This window comes from Ursus arctos, unplaced genomic scaffold, assembly GCF_023065955.2.
Source record: "Ursus arctos isolate Adak ecotype North America unplaced genomic scaffold, UrsArc2.0 scaffold_33, whole genome shotgun sequence".
Taxonomy (NCBI): Eukaryota; Metazoa; Chordata; class Mammalia; order Carnivora; family Ursidae; genus Ursus; species Ursus arctos.
Genome location: NW_026623019.1, coordinates 23,413,986 through 23,435,219, shown reverse-complemented (window position 1 = coordinate 23,435,219; position 21,234 = coordinate 23,413,986). Strand labels below are relative to the sequence as shown.

General features: G+C 45.7%; 1 protein-coding gene across 4 annotated transcripts in view; it reads right to left on the bottom strand.

The window, feature by feature from the left end:
• The window catches only part of NTRK2 (neurotrophic receptor tyrosine kinase 2), a 319,588-nt gene that overhangs the window by 172,425 nt on the left and 125,929 nt on the right, over nt 1-21,234 (bottom strand). Inside the window, exon 12 of one of the 4 annotated variants that reach the window (XM_044391114.3) lies at nt 15,281-20,365. The exons of the other annotated variants lie outside the window; for them this stretch is intronic. Within the exon in view, the coding sequence (XP_044247049.2) occupies nt 20,328-20,365 (38 nt within the window). The 3' untranslated portion in view covers nt 15,281-20,327. Of the gene's footprint in view, nt 1-15,280; nt 20,366-21,234 lie in introns of those variants that run through there. 4 annotated transcript variants of the gene reach the window in all.

Below are 21,234 nucleotides of genomic sequence, written 5' to 3'. Positions count from 1 at the left end.
TGAGGACTCTTCTCCCTCACAGTAGCAGGAAGCTTTCCAGCAATGGTTAAGAGTGTAGTCTCTGGAGACAGAAGCCCGGATTGAATCCTGTCTGTGACAATTGCTAGCTCTATGACCTTAAGAAAGTGATGAAGCCTCCTTGGGCCTCAGGTTCCATCTTTGGAAGCTGGGAGAAATAACATTATCTACTCTTAGTCGTATCTACTACTACTCTCCTTCCACATAGGAGTGTGAAGAAGGTTCCAGGAGTTGGCATACCCAAAGCACTCAAAGTCCTGACTTGTACATGATATGGGCCTCTTTTGGGGAACCTCCAACATACCACAGCCCTAGGAGATGGACACATTGTTCTTTCTTCCTGACAGTGAACACACACACACACACACACACACACACACACACACTCCACAGTTGGATATGTACAAAACAGCATATAAATACTAAAGCCAAGATTAGGGGAAAAATGAACAAAACTCAGTGTTAACAAGGGTACTAAGAAATAGGCATTCTTAAACATTTCTGGTATGACTGCAAATTAGCCAATATTTCAGAAAGTAAACTGGCCATGTATTATAAGGGTCTTAAAAATACTAAAAACCTCGTGAGAAACTGTATGTCTGAACTGAGTGCTAAGGGGAACAAACAGAGAGATGGACAAAGATGCCCATTGTGCTGTTATTTTTAATAATGAAATTGGAAGTTTTTAAATGTCCAATACTAGGAAATGATTAAATACATTATGGTTTAGTCACAGGGTGGAATCTTAGTATGCCACAAAAAGATTAAGTTATGAAAAATGTTAATTGCATAAAGAAATCTTTATCATATACTGTTCCATACCTATAATAGGAAATAAAAATATTTATATGCGCTATTATTTCAACCATATAACAATTATACATATAGAAAGGTACTGGGGGGAAAAGGTAAGATATTTCTGGGTTGCGGCATTACAGGAAATTTTTACTTCTTTCTTTATACTTTATATATTTGTAAAAAATACATTGCTGGTATAATTTGTTAAATCTATCGGGAAAAGAAAGAAACACAGAATAAGGGCATCAGAATTAGTTCATTACCACTGGATAGCCATTTAAAAACTTTATCTTCTAATACTGGGAACAGCTTTAAAGATTAAACAGGGTCTGCGCATATTTGCGGGAGACTCTACCTTAACTATAGCACATTCTTTCTCTCTTGTTCGCGAAGAACAGCTCAAAGAAGGATGAAAACCAAACAACCTGAAAAACCCTCAGGCTGCTCGAGAAAGCATGATAGGGAAGAAGGAAGGTAACAAGGAGCCCCTGTCTGGAGCCAGCTTCTTAAAGCTCCTTTTTTGGGGGGATTGTGTCTGCCACACTTCTAACCAATATCTCTAGAGCTTAAACACTCATAAGGACCCCATAAAACCCTGCCTGGGTACAAAGGAGATGAGATGGTGTGTAACCGTCCAAGTATAGGACACTACACAAGAGCATGAAAGTAACTGTGGATGGGCAGGGACTCTTGGCGGGGTCTACCCAGGGGGCATGGAAGGCAGCACAGGAGGGGCTGGAAAAGGCGAGAAAGACCAGATCACAATGGGGTCTGAAGGGCACAAAGCGCTTCCTAACCAGCAGCTGTTGCCAGTCACTCTGAGTTTCCACATTCAGCATAATTTTACACGAAGCCCATAATGTCTCAAGTCTAACTGCACGTGGGCTTGCTGAGTGTTTCCCAAACCACTTCTACTCTGGAGCAGTGACAGCCACAGAGCACTTCGCCCCCAGATGTTGTTGATGGCATAGTCCCAAGAATAACTAGTGCTTTCCCCTCTGATAGATAGGAAACAAAACTCTCTCAAATTCAGTGAGAAAAAAATTCTTGCTATCTGTTGTGGATAGGCAGGTGGCCACCCAGGAGTTCCCAAAATAAAAGTATGGGTCTTAGTGACTAGGATTGAACGACCCCATCCATCAAAGGCAAAAAGAGAGATTCATAAATCCATGAACAATCCCAGAAGGTATCTGATGGCTCCCATCATCTATCTTGGAATGTCAGAGAGAAGCGCATGTGGGTCTTTGAGACGCATCTACCATCAGCTTCCTCTTACACCGGATCCAGAGCCCAAGAGTGACCCAATATGCAAAGGGGTAGAACATCACCTCCCATGAGGCCGATAGAAAAGGACTATATTAACAAGTCAGACCCCAAGGAGAACATGAAAACAAAACTGGTTTACAAATTGTTCAATTTATAGGAAACGAAGCCATTCTAAGAGCTGTTGGGTGTCATGGCCTAGGGCAGAAATCCCATGGGGGGGGTGGTCCCTGGAATGAACTTGCCCTCAGATGTGCTTTGACTATTATGTTGTTTAAAAAGAAAAAACTAGGTGTGCCTGGGAGGTGCCGTTGGTTGAGCATCTGACTCCTAGTTTCAGCTCAGGTCATGATCTCAGGGTTTTGAGATGGAACCCCCATTGGGCTCTGTGCTCAGCAGGGTGTCTGCTTGAAATTCTCTCTCTATACCTTCCACTGTGCTCTCATTCTCTCTCTCTCTCAAATAAATGAATAAATCTTAAAAAAAAGAGAGAAAAAAAAAGAAAAAGATAAAACCATCCATGATCTGCCAGCATTTTAAAAATCAGGAAATTTCATATAAAAATCTGATCTCTGGTTTCTCTTTAATTTTTTTTTTTTTGAGAGAGAATGAGAGAGCATAAGCAGGGGGAGTGGCAGAGGGAGATGGAGAAGAAGGCTCCCCACTGAGCAGGAAGCCCAACATGGGGCTCAATCCCAGGACCCTGGGATCATGATCTGAGCTGAAGGCAGGTGCTTAACCAACTGAGTCACTCAGGCACCCCTCTGGCTTCTCTTTAAAAAAACAGACAATCCTGCAGAATGGCTCACATTCTGTCACCAGAAAGAAAGAAGTAACCCCCTTTGGGCTGGCTATGCAAGGTCCCCAGGAGCCCACTACACTGACTGATACATTTTCCTGGCCCTGAGTTTGCAGTCCCCAAATCACAGATCACACAAGTAAATATAATAACTAAATATATTACTCTTCTCCAGCATGTAGAAGAGATCGACAGACATGTTCTTTCTTCTCTGTCTTTGAACTTTGCTAGCCAAGAAGAAGTCACCCAATAAAAAAACTGCATTTCAATTTTTTTTAAAGAAACAAAAATCATATTGAGGTAGAGACACAAGGGGGATAATTCTACTTTTGGGAGGGTACTAATGAGTGCATTTGAGTTCTCTCTGGAATGGCTAGGAGAATTTATCTTTTTGGAAGGGTAGGGTGGTAACAGATAGGTCTTATTCTCTAGAAAATCTTCCCCTGAAACCTTGATCTCCCTAACTGCAAGCAGAATTAGGGAAAGAAGCAGATCTATGGAAATACAAAATTTCCCTGGCATAAAAATAAATCCTAAAAGATAAATTTTTAGCTTCAACATCGAATGAAGTTATAGCTCTTTAACAAATGATGTTCCGGGTTGTCATGACAACTGGGCCCACTAGAGGTGTGCGTGAAGAGGCCTGCCCATAAATCAGAACGTTTTAGGAAGGGGTTAAAACAAACACTTCTAGACTATTCCCAAGATTTAGTGCCAAAAATGTAATTATAGACATTTGTATCAGTCTGCCATAAAGCACGATGGCTCCAATATTACAAAATGTTAATTAAAAAAATCTATTAAATCCATGTCCCTCTGAGAGAAATTAATATCACACCTAAGGTTGGGAGTCAGTGCAACGCAGAGGCTGAGAAAATTGGATGGCCAAGTAGAAAGGGAGGCTTAAAAGCAGACTAACCCAGGAGCAGTTTAGTTAGGAGTTTGGGCTAGATTCTGACCCTCAGGACAAGGGCTGAGGGTCAGACAACACGCTCAGATCCTTTCTGGAAGCCTGAGAGAGCACAATGAGTAATCAAAGATTTGGGGATGGAATTAGAAAAAAAAAAAAAAAAGATGATAGATGGAGGTTAGTTCACCTGAAAAAACAAGGATGAAACACCAAAGAATCGTTCAATCCAGGAAGATGTAAACAACATGTGGTAACCATTAGCAACTTCCAATGAGAACAGGAAAAATGAGAATTAGCTTAAAATCTGACACTGGAAAAATGCTTCTTAAGGTAAAGATCATAATATTCCACGCCAAGGGTCACAAATGAGCAGGCTGCCGGCTAAACTGAGTCAAGGGACAAATTCTGTCTGGCCTGTACGGTGTTCTTTTAAAAATATACAGCGCTTGCCAACATTTAAGAAGCAGGAGATTGCAGAAAAAATTCTGGCTTCATGTCTTTCAAATGCAGATCCAGTGATAGGCCTGGATTCCCTTGTGGCAACTGGAGCTCGGTTCACGGAACAGAAGCTCCTTGAGGACAAGGGGTTTGCCTTGTTCAACCTGTGTCCTCAGCACCAAGGACAGCGCAGGGCACGCCGCACATGTTCAACACCTTCTGAGTTGAATGAATGAATACTGAATGGAATACCTGGCTGAATTAATGAATGAAGAGCAGCTGCCCTCTTTAAATAAGGACACACTCTCCAGGGGGCTCCCCCACCCAGACTGTCTGGCCCGCCTGGACCCTTAAGGCATTTGAATTTTCCACCTTGCTCTGTACAGTAAGCTCTTCTTTAGATGAGACACGCTGTTGCCTTTGACATGAACTCCCCCATAGAACCCACTTTAATGGCCACATATGCAGGCCGCTGAAGCAAAATGAGAATTCGTTAAGGATTTTAAAGAATAGCCCCCCAAATGATCTTCCTTTAAAGGTCTGGCATCATCATTCATCCTGCAGGCAGAAAGCTACATCAAAGGACTTGCCCGAGCCTCTTCCGGCACTTGAACAAAGCAAGTACTTCTTATAGGCTTCAGATCACTTGTTTATTCATTCAACAAACATGGAACCTTTTCTAAGTGCTAGTATGACTAAGGGCCATGTGATATATCTCTTTTACCTTGATGGCCTGAGATTTAAATTTTTATTAAACGACTGAGTGAGCAGTGGGAATCACTATAGATAGTAAACATATCGTGAATCCACGCTATGCAGATGTATACACTCTTAACTCATCCTCGCAACCTGTGTGTTAGAAGTTATTAACCCTATTTTGTAGAAATGAAACTGAGTCTTAGAGAGGTCAAGGACCAGGTGCACAGCATGGGCCAAAGGGGCTGCAGGGATTTGGGACCTACACCACGTGTGTGAGAGGTTACGCACCCACCTCTCAAATAAACTCTGTTCTCAAGTGTAGTGGATTCAGTAGTAGCCTCCAAAAAAAAAGATATTTCCAGTTTTATCCCCTGCAACCAGTGAAGGGGCTCTTATTTGGAAGAAAAGAGTCTTTGCAGAATGTAGTAAGGATCTCAAGGTGAGAACATTCCAGACTTCGGGTGGGCCCTAAATCCAATGATAATATTCTTCTAAGAGGAGGTGAGGACACGGAGGCACAGAAAGAAGGCTACATGAAGACAGGTGGAGACTGGGGTAGCATGTCTACAAGCCCAGCGACACCAAGAATTGCCAGCAGCCAAGAGAAGCTAGGAGAGGCCTGGAACGGATTTTCCCTCAGACTCCCCAGAAGGAACCAACCCTGCCAACACTTCAATTTCTGACTTCTGGTCTGTGAAAGGATACATTTCTGTTGTTGTAAGTCACCAAGTGTGTGGTGTTTCGTTAGAGCAGCCCTGGGAAACTAATACATCAAAATACTCCTGGTTGATGTACTGAAGTCCCCCAGGAAACTTGGCTTGTACTGTTCATGGGGGGGCTCGGTGGCAATCAGGATCCTAACACGAGGCTCCCTATTTCTAATCGAGACTGATGCCTGAGCTTTGTCCAGAAACACTCTCACATTGCACTAAAAGTGAACTCAACTAAGAATAATATATATTTCATTTCCTTCTTCAAAAGCACAGGCGTCCCCCAACAAGAATAGCATGTGGCCCCGTGCTTTGGAGCAATTCAATTTAATGCAGCCGTAGAGGACCCAGGCTCACCTCACTAGATGACCAAATACAGCACAGTGCCATTATGGGAGTATAGGAAGGAACGTGTCTCTTCCACGTGGGCCATCCTGGGGAAGCTTCTAGAGAGGAGCCAGGAGTGCAGCTGGGTTTCAGAAAGGGACAGCAGTAATGACAATCCTCATAATATTATTGTTTATTGAGCACCTACAACACAACACAGGCCGTCCTGCTGACCCATTAATTAAATTCTCCCAGTCACCCCACAAGCTAGCTATCTGCCACCCTCGTTTCTCTGAGGAGGAATCCGGGACTTTGACAGTGAAATGCCAAATCCATGGTCACCCAAACTATAAGTGACAGGACGCTGACACATGAATGCAGCAGGTCGTGGGAGGAAGAGGGTCAAACTAGGTGCAGCCAGAGGCTCGGGGAAGCACAGAGGTGGTGGATGGGAAGGCGTGGTAGAAAAGACTGGAGGAAGAACGTTCTGGAATTTGAAACCCCATTTTGAGGAGCATGGACTTGATCTACTTAGCTATGTGAGTTGCCAGAGCAGTGTGAGTCCAGGGCTGACTAGCTCAAGTGGGTATTTCAGGAGGAAAATGTTGGACTCCCAAAGTGGGCGAGCATGGTGAGAAGAGTGAAACCAGTCTGTCCCAGACAAATACAGAGAGCCTAAAGAAAGAGGGGGTGGGAGCAGAGAACACCAGGAGGGTTTGAAAGACAACGGGGAGAGGGGGTGCCTGGATGGTTCAGTCGGTTAAGCATCCGACTCTTGGTTTTGGCTCAGGTCATGATCTCGCGGCTGTGGGATCAAGCCCCACGTCAGGCTCTGCGCCCAGTGTAGAGTCTGCTTCAGGTTCTCTTTCCCTCTCACTCTCTCTCTCTCAAATAAAAAATAAAATCTTGAAAGAAAGAGAAAGAAAGAAAGAAAGAAAGAAAGAAAGAAAGAAAGAAAGAAAGAAAGAAAGAAAAAAAGAAAAGAAAAAAAAAGAAAAGAAGAAGGAAGGAAGGAAGGAAGGAAGGAAGGAAGGAAGGAAGGAAGGAAGGAAGGAAAGAGAAAAAAAGAGAGAAGGCCAGCCAGCTGGGAGAAAGGGATAGCTTGATTTCAGGACAGCACTCAAGAGGTAAAGACAAGGAGGGTACGTCCCGGCTAGCCCAGAGTTTTGGAAGGACGGACAAGGTGTGAGCCACAGCACAGGACACAGGGCAAGGGCTGTGTGGGAAGATGTGGTGGATTCATTAAAAAAAAAAACAAAAAACAAAACTGATCTTTTTTGTCTCTGGGACCCTCAAACTCCAGGGATGTCCATTAGCAGACAGTGCTGTAGCTTCTGCCTTCTCTCCCTACCTGATGGGTTTCCTTCAAGGGGATCTGGTTGGAGTCGAGAGGGTATTTAAATTAAAAACATGAACAGTTTAAACTCTCCAAAGGATATTGTGCACTCTACGTTTAAAACAAGCAAGACGTACAAACCACTGGCCCATTTCCCAGAGAAGTCCCCCTGGCCAGCATCAGGACGGCCATGTGCCACAGGCCTAGAACTCAGCATTACAGGACAGAGCACCCCAAACTCTGCCCGCATCTCAGATGCACAACCAGCAAACTGAGCGAAGAGAGAGAACTCAGAGCAGGGAGTTGCCACAGGCTCTCGGGAGCCCACGTATGGCTGTCTACAATGTTGCTTGTTCCAGAGCTCCTTCCTTGTTCCTATCCACCTGCCCTGACTTCTCTGGAGAGCCATACAGTCCTGGAGGAGAGATGAGCTAAGAGTCCGGGGCCAACACACAGCTAGTTAGGGTCTAAACTAATCTGAATTCCGCACATTGATCTCATCAAGCAGCACCTGGGAAGCACGTCAGCAAGCACTGGACTTGACTGGAGTCAGAAGTTCAAGGTTCAAATTCCACCTTGACATGTGGTTCTTATTACCCGTGGACTTGGGTAAGTCCAGCACTCTGGAGGTAGGCTGTGCTGGGCTCTGTGGGGTCCACTCCTGCCCCTGCAGCAGTCAGCACCTGTGTCTCCTTCCTGCAGGGCGGCCCTTGAGCTACTGGAGCTCACTTTGGCTGGTTTTGACCCTCATCCAATGACTAGTGGGTGCACGGATATGAAAGCCCAACTCCCAGATTTCTGGGGGGCAACTTACCCTCCAGAGTTCCCCTGCCAGGAGATTATACCTGAAATTATCTTCCTGCTTAGCCCCTTTGCCAGTCCTGCCTCTTCCACGCCCTCCCCAGGCCCTGCAGCATGCCCTTGATAAATCCCTGCTCCGTGAATCCTCATCTGCGTTTGCTTCCAGAAGCCCGGCCGCAGGCCAGTGTCTGCTCCAGGCTGCTGTGCAGGAACCGTATCTTAAAAGCGATGAGCAGAATCTCCAGCAGAAGGGTCGCAAAAGGCAAAATCTGGCAAAAGACATGTTTAGTTTGGCTCCCGGAGACTTTAAAAAATGCGGAGGGCCTTGCCAACATGGAAAAACTGGGAAATTCCACATAAAAACCCAGGTCTCCCCTTGTCTTGGAAAATCAGACTTGGCTGCCTGGAGCCTGCGTGCTGACCCAGCAGCGGTGGTGGGGTCTGGGGGCAGCTCGGCCAGCTCACGAGCCAGTCCCCCCCCCCCCCGCCCACCTACCCACCTACTCCCACGTCACCTATCTGGTCTCTGCAGCCACTGGAGTTACCAGCCTAGGGTCGAGCACATGGTAAATACTCAGGGAAGTCTGTTGAATCTGAACAAGGCATCCTTTTTCTTGAAAACAATGTAACTGTGGGAGAGCAGGGGTGAAAACCGTGTCAGCGGATGCATAGCTCTGCCCCACTGTCAGCTCCGTCCTCTGACCTGGCAAGGGCTGGATGGTGGCCGCCACCAACACCCTCCTGAAAGCAAGGTGAACCAGCGATGAGCGCAGCCACGACAGGAAATTTGATGGGGAACACAAAAGGAAATGAAATAAAATCACTTGTGGTTTTAGTATGCAGGAGAGAAAAACAAAAAGAGGTCTTCGTTTCAGATGCTGTTTCATGTTGCCATAAATAAAAGGATGCCTACAGCTCAAAAAGGACACTTTGAACAGTTCAAAATGTGGACCTGCCCTGTCTTTGTACTTCTTACTTTTTTGTTTTTTTTAAACGGATGGTTATAGTTGAAGCCCTTTAAACCAGTGTAACTGGTAGTAAGTCATTTAGGGGAGCAAGGGTTCCCTTGAGCACTGGACCGCAGCCATCTAGCGGAGTGTCCAGGTCACTGTCAGATGGGTTGGCATGCTTTGCGGGGAGACGGCGAGCAACAACTATCAAGTCCATCGGTTATGTGGCGGTCAGACAAGATGGCGCCTATTGTCCAAGAGTGCCTTGCAGACCTTCAGCTTCAGGGGGCGTAACTGACCAAGGGCCCCATGACATGCTGAAACCCATCTGTGCTCTGAAATCCATCCCCTCGCTTGCACATGGTCCATGCTCCCCGTGGGCTGCGTGCACCAAGGACTGGGTGTGGCACCGGATACCAAGGTAGACCCACCCTGGGAGCCAAGGAGCTCCTCTGATGGCCGACTTGGCTCCAAGATCCCCCAGCAGCCTTGACCATCCTTCTGTAAGGCGCATGGAGTCCGGGGGACTTGACCTCACCTCCCGCCCTCTCGTTCACGGGAGGCTTACTTACACCACAGCCTGATGCTCTCACCGCCTTCCCTAGCTCCTTCCCCATTTTGTCTCACTCAAGAGTTTCTCCTGATTAGAATCCTGGCAGCTTCCGTCCCATCTTGGCATCTGCTTCTCAGAGGACACGTTCTGCATTTGAAAATTCCTACTGCCTATATTCGGCAAAATCTGTCGACTCTACCCAATGATCGAGGCTCTCAACTTCTGTGTGGTTACATGAATCCGAAGAAGAAAGTACTTACAAAGAGAACTTAAAATGAGCAGGCTTTAAGGAGCTGGATAAGGAGTTAAGAGAAAGAGAAAAAGAAAAGGCAGGAAGAGGGGGAGGAAGGCTGAAGAAGGGGGAGACAAGTTTTTAGTTGTTCTTCCATTTTGACAATTTTCCATTAAGAAAATGGGCACGGAGTTCCCCTGAAACACAGCCCGTTCACACCTCCAGGAAGAACTCTCACAGGCGGTCTGTGTGACCCGTCCTGCTCCGGAATCCCAACTGTTCAACCGCCATTTGGGGATGGGACGTGTGGTCCCTTAGAGGATGGACGGCCGGGAAGCCCTTTGTGACCACGATGGAGACCACAAGGCTCTCGTTCTCAACCCCCCAAACCTCAACATCTCCGACTGTCATTTCGTGGAAAGGCAGGAAAAGAAAACACTGCCTATATGATATATGTACAATGTGCCTCATAACAAAGAAAAGACAGAACACAGGCACACACACACACATACTCTCATACTCTGCTATGAGGGTTAATGTTAAAAGGAAACCTTCAGGCTGGTTATTTCATAATTCACAGCAAAATAGAAAAGAGAGACAAAATCAGCAGCATCGTTTATAAGCCCTGGAAAATGGAAGTTTCCAAGCTGTCATAAATAAGGATGGAAGCATTTGCCAAGTCAGAAATTTTGCCAAGTTTGAAATCCACTCAATCCTTACATCTTGGAGCTCAGAACAGAACACCAACCTTTTGGGATTTGTAATCATTTCTTCTCAGCGAAACTTCTTGCTATTTATAAGGAAGTAAAAACAAAAAGCAAAAAATACAATATGGAAAGTTTTTAAAAGGAGCTGGTTGGGAACATTACAGCATGGTGTGCACCGGGAAGGCAATAATGGTACAGATGGTGTATGTACTGGGATTAAATCCCTATTTAATCAAACAGGGCTTAAAGTATGCAACACTCTGTGTGTGTGTGTGTGTGTGAGAGAGAGAGAGAAAGAGAAAGAATTGTGTCTTTCCTTGCTGGTACCTCTATCTCTCTCTGCCACACACACACATACACACACACACACACACACACACACACACACACACAATCTCTCTCCTGTGCAAATACTCCACCCAACTGATTCTAAATTTTTAATGTGTGAAAATTAAAGAGAGGTCAAAGCATATTTCCGTGTGTGGTTTGGCTTGGGAAAGGGAACTAGAGAAAAAGAAGAGAATAATAATTTTAAAAAAGAGAGAAGAGGGAGAGAGAAAATAGGTAAGAAAAGTGGAGATACTTTTCACCAATTTATACTGGATAAAGAAGAATCAGAGCCACTAGAATGAAGAGCAGAGGCCTGATGGGTAGCTCAGAGTCCGTAGCTGTGGGGTCCCCCAAGAGGCAAAGGGAAAAACCACCAGCCTCAGAGCAGCAGGGCCAGAAGCATGGATTTTATAGGCAGATGGATCTGATTTGTGTGACTTTGGGCAAGTTACTTAACTTTCTAAGTCTTTGTTTTCTTATGCATAAAGTATGGATAATCGCGGCATCAATATTATAGATATTACCATCAGACCACAGCCCATGAGGCCAAAGATGGCGTCTGTTCCTCTTATTGTGGTATTTCCCAGTGCTCGGCTCACTGTCTGACCTATAATTGACACAAAAAATATTTACTGGATTTTGAATAGACCTGACGTAAGATGAAACAAGATAATGAAGAGTTTAGTATATGTCTCAGTTGGGGTCATGTCAAGGAAAAAGAACTCACCGCAAACGGTTTAAATGGGAGATGTAGGAACGCTGTGGAGAGGAACGGGCAGGTTAGAGGGACAAAGAAGAAACAGTGAGGCACTGAAGACTGACCGCGGTGGGAAGCCTTTCCCCTCCGCTACAATCGAGGGGAACAGATGGAGAAGAGGAGAAAAGGTGGAGTCTGCCTGCAGGACCGTGCCTGCGCAGGGATGAGCCCTGTCAGGGATGAAGCTCCACGCATGGGAAGGGGGCAGGCATCTGCCGACCCCTCTCCTCCACCCGACACCTGCTAGTCACTGGGCTGGTCCAACGCGCCAGGGAGCCAGCACACCACCACCCCAGAAGTAGCACATTCAACCATGTGTAGTGAAGGAGGGTGAGTCTGGGTGCAGAGAGAACACCTGTCAAGGGCGCCATCTTTGCAAAGCACCCTAAATGTGCAATCTCTTAGTTCACGTAAAAACCGAGAACATTCCCCCCCAGAGATGAAACAGTGCTGGTGACTCTACTTCCCATCCCGGCTCGAGTGTCTTTAGCGAAACTGCATGAACTTACCTGAAGCTGGGGCCTAATCCTTAAAGCAAGCAGCCATGGCCTGCATTTTTATTTAGCAATTCAGCAAGACTAAACACCATATGATGAGAATTATTAACAAGAAATGAAAGGGTGTCAAATACACGCAAAAGAGGCTTCTCCTTTCCTCTTGGGAAACACAGTCAATATTTTAAAAGGAGAGAGGGGGAGAATTTACTGTTCATTAGCTTGTGGTTGAGCAGAGATTTTGATTCAGTAAACGCAGGTCCCCAGCGTCTTGTGCTGTGTGACATGGGCCTTGATCGAATGACTGGGAGCTCAGCGCACGCCCTTGGCAGTGTCTTTCAGTCACTGGCTGCCAGACGGGATCCTCGGGGACAGGAATGCCAACGTGACTGACTTAACTCACGTGCTGCTCTGACTTGTTGTGTTTCCGAGGCAAGAAGCTGCTCGGGCCTTCTCCACCACCTTGTTCCAGTGTCTGGGTGGTCTACGCGGTGGCAGGAGGTGTCCTCAGACAAACCGTCCGGCCTCACCCTCCACCTCCACCCCCACCGAGGCGGCTTCCCTCGCCGGCACTGGCCAGAGAGTCAGGATTGCACCCGACGAGCTGGAAGGACTCGGGTTCAAGAGCCATGAGAAAATCCATTTCCAGAACAATTGAAACCGACAAATCTGTCTTCAGTTACAATGGACTAAGCAAACATGCGCTGGGTCGTCATTAGCGAATCAGCAAGGAACCCATACCTGACGCGACTTCTGTGCTCCGTAAAGTAATATTTGGGAAGCACGTGCCGATTCACTACTTGTAAGCCGAGATTTGCAAGGGCTTTGGCCGCGGCACGTTTAAACCACCGGAGGCTTCCTGGGGCGGCAGGTGCCTCCCCGGTGACAAAGCTGACCTCACAATTCTGCTTTTCTTCAGAGTTTGTCAATGGCGCGTGCCCCAGGCACCTCGCTGGCCTCACCCCAGTCCCAGCCCTCAAGAGTCCCTGGGGGGTGGCTGTTTCAATCTCCAGCTATCCAGCCAGCCTGCTGGAGTTCGAATCCTGGTGTAACCTGGGCCATCTGCCTCAATCCCTCTGTTCCTCAGTTTACTAGCATTTAAAATGGGAGCAATATTAACATTGGCCAATTTTGAGAGGATCGCGAATTAATCCACGAAGCACTTAACACGGTACTGGCCATACAGTGAGAAACCAACACTGGGAACTAGTCCTGCCATTTAGATATTGTAGTCAATCCCATTGTAAAATGCGTTAGAAAAGGTGGTGACAACAGCTAAAGAGCCTTAAATTAGGTGCTGGTCAGACTTCGGTACTACTTATTCAAAATGATTTAAGAAAAGCAAAGCCCCAATGACAAAATGTTTTTCAAGAAATGAGACCGCATTGCCTCAAGCACGAAGTAACCCCAGCAAGGCCGGTCACGCGTTACGTACCACAGCTACTACGAGAAACCACCTCAGGAAGCAGAAAAGAGTCATCTGGTGATTTGTAGCTCATTGCCTGCAAATACTTGTTTCTAAGGCTTGAGGGAACTTGAAACAAGTCTTTTCTTTCACACCATCTCTCAGCCAATTTGTTTATTTTTATTCGTAGCCAAAGATTTTCCAACGGATGATTTTAAAGTTAAAGATAATGTAGACCCCTCTCAAATGATCAAAAATTCTGAATTAATAAAGTGAGAAGAAAAGAAGGTAGGTCCTTTGGGGGCTATGACCTTCAACGCTTTTTCCTCCAGAATCCTCAAACTATAGAACATCATTTGAACTCACTGAACTACCATCATATAGGTCCGAACAAAGTTTACCCTCTTATTTTATCGAAATCGAACCTGAAAAGAATCCACGTGCAGGAATTGCCTGGGCAGGGTGACAGATCTAGGAGGGGAATCACTATAAATCCTGAGACAGCTTCACAGCCTGGACCACATCCAGAATGACCCAGTGAGTGAACTTCCCTTCCATGTGACTCCACTATTTGCACCCATACAGTCAGTCACCATATGGCCAAGACATAAAAATGAGTCTGTGAATCCAGGGCATTTACTGAGGGATACTCAAGCATGAGTGCACACCCAAGTCCTTCAAAGTATTTTATTAGCAACACCATGTGCCCCCCACAAGCAATCTTACTGAACGCTCATAAGAGCCCGGGGTAGGGGGTGGGGGTAGGTACTATTGATATTATTGTCATCTCATGAAGAATGGAGCCATGACATATCGTTCCCAAGGTCATTTAGCTTGTGAGTAAAACTGGGATTCCAACCTGCACAGTCTGGGTTCAGTGCCTACTGCCTCAAATTATTATGCAACCTCCGAATGGCCAATAAAACCTGTTTAGAAGGGCACTTCGAAAAAGCACAAGTCACCAGCACCAATCAGACTCTCAGAAGAGATCAGTATACTTGGGTCTATGAGACAACAGGTCACATTGGATTGGTTTTTCCAGTCCTTAGCCTTCAATTTGGTGCAAAACCCTTTCAAGTTTCCCAGAAGGTCAAAGCAGGCTCAAATGAATTTGAGCTGGGGTCCTACAAACCTTGCTTTTTAGGTCCTATCCTAAAAGGAAAAGAATAAAAGAGGGACAACCCTGGAGGACAGACACAAGAGGACTGTGAAGTGTGGGTTCCAAGTTAACGGTTATGGTTTGACGGCATCCTGTCTCGATGTCTATTTGTCTCCCCGCCGCCCCCCCCCCCATGAAAGCACAAGTCATAATATTCATTTGGCTACAAGTCACTTAGAATGGAGGGACAGAGCACTGAGTGTATCCTTTTGCTAGGACCTGGGTCATTCCAAGCTCTTAAAATACCAAAGGACTTTGTTTGTTTGTTTGTTTTTTAATTCCCTTAAATTTTTGTTTTCTAGGACTGCTTTGTAGCCAATGAAAAATATCCAATGCAAGAATCAGTTAACAATAAATGTATCTGAATTCCCAATGTTGGGAATTTTAAAAGTCCCTTTTAGGGGAGAGAAGATGTATTCCAGGATCTATCATGGGTTTGGGACTCCCCCCAAACCCTCAGTGGTGTTTCTCACCCTCTTCCTTCTGACACCTTTCGTCTTCAGCACCGCCAATGCCACAGAGAGTGATGGTATGTGTTTGAGGAAGGGAGGGGAGGTATACAGGGCCCTACACAGAATGCAAGACACATGGAGATGAATTATAAAACTTTATTGGCTTGTTAAAAAAATGAATGAATTCAGCAAGTACATTTATGGTCTATCCACATCGTTAAAACAGCACTTAAAAATAAAATAAAAATGATTATCCATTATTTACAGGAAACGTGAAAAAAATGACTTTAAAACCTGGAACATTATGGGGGAAAACAGGACATGCTTATGATTCACAGACTGCCTATGGATTACAGCAAATGGATTTGAACAGGAAGTGAATGAAATCCAAGGATTTGTCTTTCTCTGGAATCTCTTGCTAGTTTTTTCTTTTTTCCTTTTTTTTTTGTCCTTTTCAGGTGTATTGAGGTGTAATTAACCAATAAATTTGTAAGATAAAGAGTACGACGTGACAATTTGATCCACCTAAACCTTGTGAGCAGTATCTCTTCCTTTTGTATTTTTGATTATGCTCCATTCATAAATGGAAAAATAAAGGGGGTGAAAATCTCCGTTCTTTCCTTTGCTTCTCAGGCATGTTTTTCCCGTGAAAACTAAGACACAGTCAATAGCACCCCATCTTGCGTGCTCACTAATGACCATCCCAAAACTCCAATGCAGCATTGGCCTTAAGGAAACCCAGAGTGATCTCACCGTCAGAATCAGATGCCTGGGGGGTTCCCTCGTCCCTGACGACTGAAGCAAGGGAACGGACTAACCCGAGTGGAAAGCCGCCTTCTGTGACAGCTGTGCTCGTGTCACTCTGTGGGTTGGGAGTTCTGTTCACCTAATTCCGTCTGGCAGCACCCTGCCGAAAATTATATTCTTGCCCTGTCCGGGAGAGTCCTTAACCTTCCCAGGTGCCCTGGAATAAATTTGACATGGACCGAGGGCTCTGCAGATGTGTGAACACAGCAGAACACACTTAATGAAATGGCGGCCTCTCCCCGAGTTTCCGTGGAGTCCAGTCTGCGGGACCCCAGGGGCCCCCCTGACCTTGGCTAGACAGGAAGGGCACAGCCCATGTGGCTGGCCACAGCCCCCCTGTGAAGGCCCCGGATCATGTGAGTCCTGTCTCTGCGGTGGCTCTCCCTCAGCATCCGGTCTGGACAAGGCAAGGTGAAAAGAGCATTTACTGCTGTGTGGGGGGATTAGATGAAAACCAAGGAGGAGTGCTAGACAGAAAGGACCAGAACAATGCAAGAGTGCAGCATTCGCTCCACGGTGGCATGAGAGAGGTTAGTTCAGGCTCCGTTCCTGTTTGGTCCTATTTTGCAATGAACAGCAACAGCAAAAGTGTGTGCAAAGCAACCAAGCAAGCAAACGAAAACAAACCTCCTGTTTGTCGTGGGGTCAGTTTAGATTGCTAGTGAGAGAGGGAGAAAAGTCAGGGACTTCAAGCAGATCGAGAGAAAAGGAGAGAGGGAGCGGGCACGCCTCCATCACGCACGCTCCGGGCGCCTGGCAGAGCGCTCAATTCCTGCCTTGTTCTCCTGGAGCTGTTTGCTCCTCGACCTGCCCGACAACCACGGCCTCTGCTCTGTCTGGGGGGAGCCTCGAGCCCTAACCACTCTGGGTGTCCTTCAGAAGAGTGGGAAGCAGAGGCCAACCCCCTCTGCACCCTGTGTGGCGGGGTGGGGCTGAGACTATTGCCTTCTTGCCGGTGCCCCCTACTTTTGGAAAGAACACTCGATGGGTCAAAATGAAATGAGTCTGGGCTGGGAGACCAGGATTGAACACCCAGGAATTTCTCTCATCGGGAAATGCACCTTCCTTGGCCTCAAACCAGTGTCTCTGGGGATGCCAGTGGGAGTTCCTCGGTCTGTCTCAGCGGCCTCAGAGGGTCTCCGCAGGATCCCATTCAAGATACAGGGCCTGAACCACACGTCTTGAGGTGGCAAGCCTGCTTTCCACCCACCAGTGGCTGCACCGGTACGTCAAGGACCCATGAAGGGGCCAGAGTGCTCTCCCATGGAACCTGGCTACCCCCAAGTGGGCCAGGCGCAAGGGACACTGGTGAGAGGAAGGCCATGTCAGACAAAACAGGAGGAAGGACTTGCTAAGCTTGTCTCCCGCCACTCAGAAGTGGGGCCAGTCGGGAACGAGGGAGAACACTGCCGCAAGACAGTCCCAGGCAGGGGCACAGAGCCAAGGCCCCAGCTAGTGGAAGTCACAGGAGAGCCCCAAAGGTAAGGGACATGCGGCAGATCCCGGGGGCACCAAAGTCCGTGGCAAAAAAGCTCTCAATGGCCATGCCGGAAAGTGCGTTTGCAAAGGAAAGATAGTAGGAAACAGAGAACAATGATGTTGCTTTAAGACAAAAGTAACAAACTGGCAGCCCACAGACATGTTTTGTTGGCCTATATAATGTTTTAAAAATAACCAAGCCAACTTTTTAAAAATAGGGACATTTCACATTTAAAAAAAAAAAATCCAGGTTTCAAGTTTCTCTTAAAGAATCAGAAGATTTGGGAAACTGGGGCCCCATTCCCGGGAGGCAGGAGTTGGCTCTGCAGGGCTGGGTGTCTGCGCGCCCAGCGCACGCCCTTTACAAAGGGCACCTGCCTGACACCGAAACGCCAGGTCCTGGATGGGGGGCGACGGACTTGATTTCAGCAAAACTGCTGCCTGTCCTTTTCAAATGCTGAAAAAAATACATGCTACGTGTCATTAGGAAGCTGTAAAAAGATGTCTTGTAGGGGACATAAAAAAAGCAGAGGATGAAAGAGGGTGGTCTAGAGGATAGAAATGAGAAGATATGTCACTGACTGTGGTCTTCGGGGATTAAAGAAAAATGAAAAGCAAGGAACACAAGAACCATATGAAACAATTTTCTAATAGCCTGCTGTTTTCATCGTTCCCTAGGAGATGTCAACTGCTCTTTGATATATTAAATTGCCTTATCTGTCCACTTCTCTCCATTTTAAAACAAAAATCTACCCTGCAAGTCTTCTAGCTATTGAGTACTAATATTCTTTCTTTTTTTTTTTTTTTTCCTTTTGGGTCTGGGAAACGTATAAAATAGTTCTTAGACAATTCATTGCCTTTTTCTGGTTCCATGGAATAAAGTATAAAAGGTTTAAAAAAAAACAAACCTGCACTGAATGGCTGATATTTAAGAATGCTTGGGGTACTGATAGCCTCGGCTCTCAGTATGAATTTCCTTTTCCTTTCAGGGCTCAAGATTTCTCTAATTAGCTGGCCTCTTTGTAAATCAACAACTTTGGGAAAGATCAAAATCTAGCAGTGACAGCAACTGTCATTTAGCAGTGAGCAAGAAAATGGGAATTCAGGGAATATTCAGACCCCCCCGCCACACCAAGGGCCAGCTGCTCTCCCACTCAAATGTGTCTTTGGAAAGCAAACGTTTGAGAACAAGTGGCCTGTGTATGCTTCAGAGACACCGCCCCTCTCTGAGGCAGGGGTATGAAGCCGCCAAGTTCCATGCTGTAATCCATAGGACCCTGTGAAGTGTCTGTATCAAGCAATAACATAGTCAGTGGCTAATGTAAAAGATACAGTATAAAATAGTCATCACGGATAATCCTTTTATACCAAGTGGTGCCTGAATGGATCCTGGTTTATTAAGATTAATGCCTCGGTTACACAGGATGCAAAACAATGTTTCCAAACATGTTGGACTAGTTAAAAATCTATAAATCCTTAAAGCTGAACTGCAAAACTCGAGTAACTATTTCCAAAAAAGAAAAAGAATTTTTTTCAAATGTCAGTAAGTTTCCAATCCAGCCATGGCGTCTATGAGCAGGCCTTCACTGTCAGAGCTGATCGTGCTTTGAAGCGAAATGCCCGGGCCTGGCTCCGCCATCTCCCTCACGAGAAAAGTGTGAAGTGAGGTGGGGCGAGGGCAGCCGAACCTGTCTGCAGGACAGGGATCCTGCCTGGCACAGGCTGAGCAAAGCCGACAAAGGTCACGACAAGGGCCAAGCGAGTGAAACAGGTGTCCTCGACAGGACTAAGGCAGGGACTCGGCTTCTCTAGCCCCCAGGCTACCCTCTCGGCAATGAGCTTGGACCTGATAAAGCGCATACTCATTACCTCTGTGCTGCTGGGGTCAGGAAGAGCCTTCCTGCCCATGAAAACCAGCAGTAGTGTACTATGTAGTAGGGGACTATCCTTCTTAGAATATGGTCTCCTGCTCCCAGCAGGCCAGCCATTCTGCCCGCAGACCTTTTCAGAGTAGAAAAGCTGCAGTTCTGTCATGGGAACAGCATGAGATACTGCGGCCTTCTCACTAGGAAACTTCTAAAAAGCAGGTGGATCGCAGGGGGCAAGTAAAAGGACATGCACGCCATATGTGTCTATTTCACTCTTGCAGTTATTCTGAAACTGACTACGCCTAACCTAAATCTATAGCCCCCGACCACAGAGCTGCTTTTATTTTTCGCTTGCTAACAAACTTTAGAAAAATCATTAGTGTTGATTGCATGACTCTGGACCTTTATCGCCAGTGAAAGAGAAAACCTCTCAGTGGCCTCACCAAGGCCCCACAGCGATGCCCTTAACTTTCTCAGTCGCTGTGTTGTAGATGGAAAAGAGAGACTTTCTGAATTCAGTCTTTGTTAAACATCAACAGAAAACAATGCTAAACTACGCGTTACGTGGAGATTAGGCTGTTTAGTGTGTTCTTCTACCTGTCCCTAAATTTAGATTTTTTTTTTTTTAACTCTGTAGTTCACCTTTAATGAACAGAAACAGTAAGAATCAATACATTTCCAGTACGGTCAAAGAGCACTCCTTTCAGAAGAGAAGCGTAATCCAATGGAATCCCATTTCAATTTCGTATTTGAACAATTGCGAGAACAAAAAGGGAAGCGTTAATTGAAGGTGTTTTCTTGAGTGTTTGCTTAGCAGCCTGGAAGCTGCCTCTGCAGCAGTACTCCCCAAACACAGCTCACGACAGCCGCAGGCTTCACACAGGACCTCCTGCAAACACCACCCACATCTACCAGAAACCCAGCTAAGCGGCACCTCCCGGGAGAAGCCAACGCCCGTCCCAAGAGTCCAGCTTACAAGGCAGCATCAACCAACAAGCACCACAGCCCCCTTCTCTGTCTTTTCCTTTATCTCAGCTACCCATCCAGTGGGATCTTATGAAACAAAACAAAACCTAAAAGAAACACAAAATAAAACATAAGTCATGCTCAAAACAAAAATCAATGAAAATTAACATACAAGCATAATCACTTTTAAAAAGAACATAATAAGTAATCAAAATTAAGACACAACATGGAATATGCGTTAAAACATAAAGGAATAATCACAGAACACAAATTGGGAGAAAGACGTGCATCTCGTTGTCAAGCCACTTAGTTTTAAACTTCAAACTGATTTTACGTGGCCCGGAAAATACAGGAAAGGCGTGCAAAGGATTTCTGCACGTAGTTCCTTGCAACAACAATCTCAGATGTTAACATCTTCATTTAAGGAGGAGAAATCTGTGCACAATATAGATGAGCCCTGGAGAACTTTTATGTACAGCGAAGAAAAAACAGAACTCAACAGCAAATATCAACCCGAATCCTGATTTTCTTTCCCCACTTAATTTCATCAAATTATTTCTAAAATAACGGATTCATTACTCAGCAACCAGATTGGAGAACTGGCTAGCTTTAACTGTGAAATACTGGACCACACAGAGATTTAGATTCTTTTCCAGGAATCCTAATATTAAATAATTAATTGCCTACATTCATTTATGTATCAGACCACGGACACGACATGCACACATAGATAGATGGAATATCTATTATATAACATATGTAGCATACAACATGTGGTATATTGCCTGTATATATATTGCATATGTAAGACATATAGTATATGTATATATTATATATGTAATATATAATACTGAATATTAATTAATCCTACAAACGTTAATTGAGCAGTGACCAAATAGCAGACACTACAGTAGATGATACGACAATAAAGAAAACAGAGCTCCTTGACCTCAGAGACTTAACTGTCCCACAGATG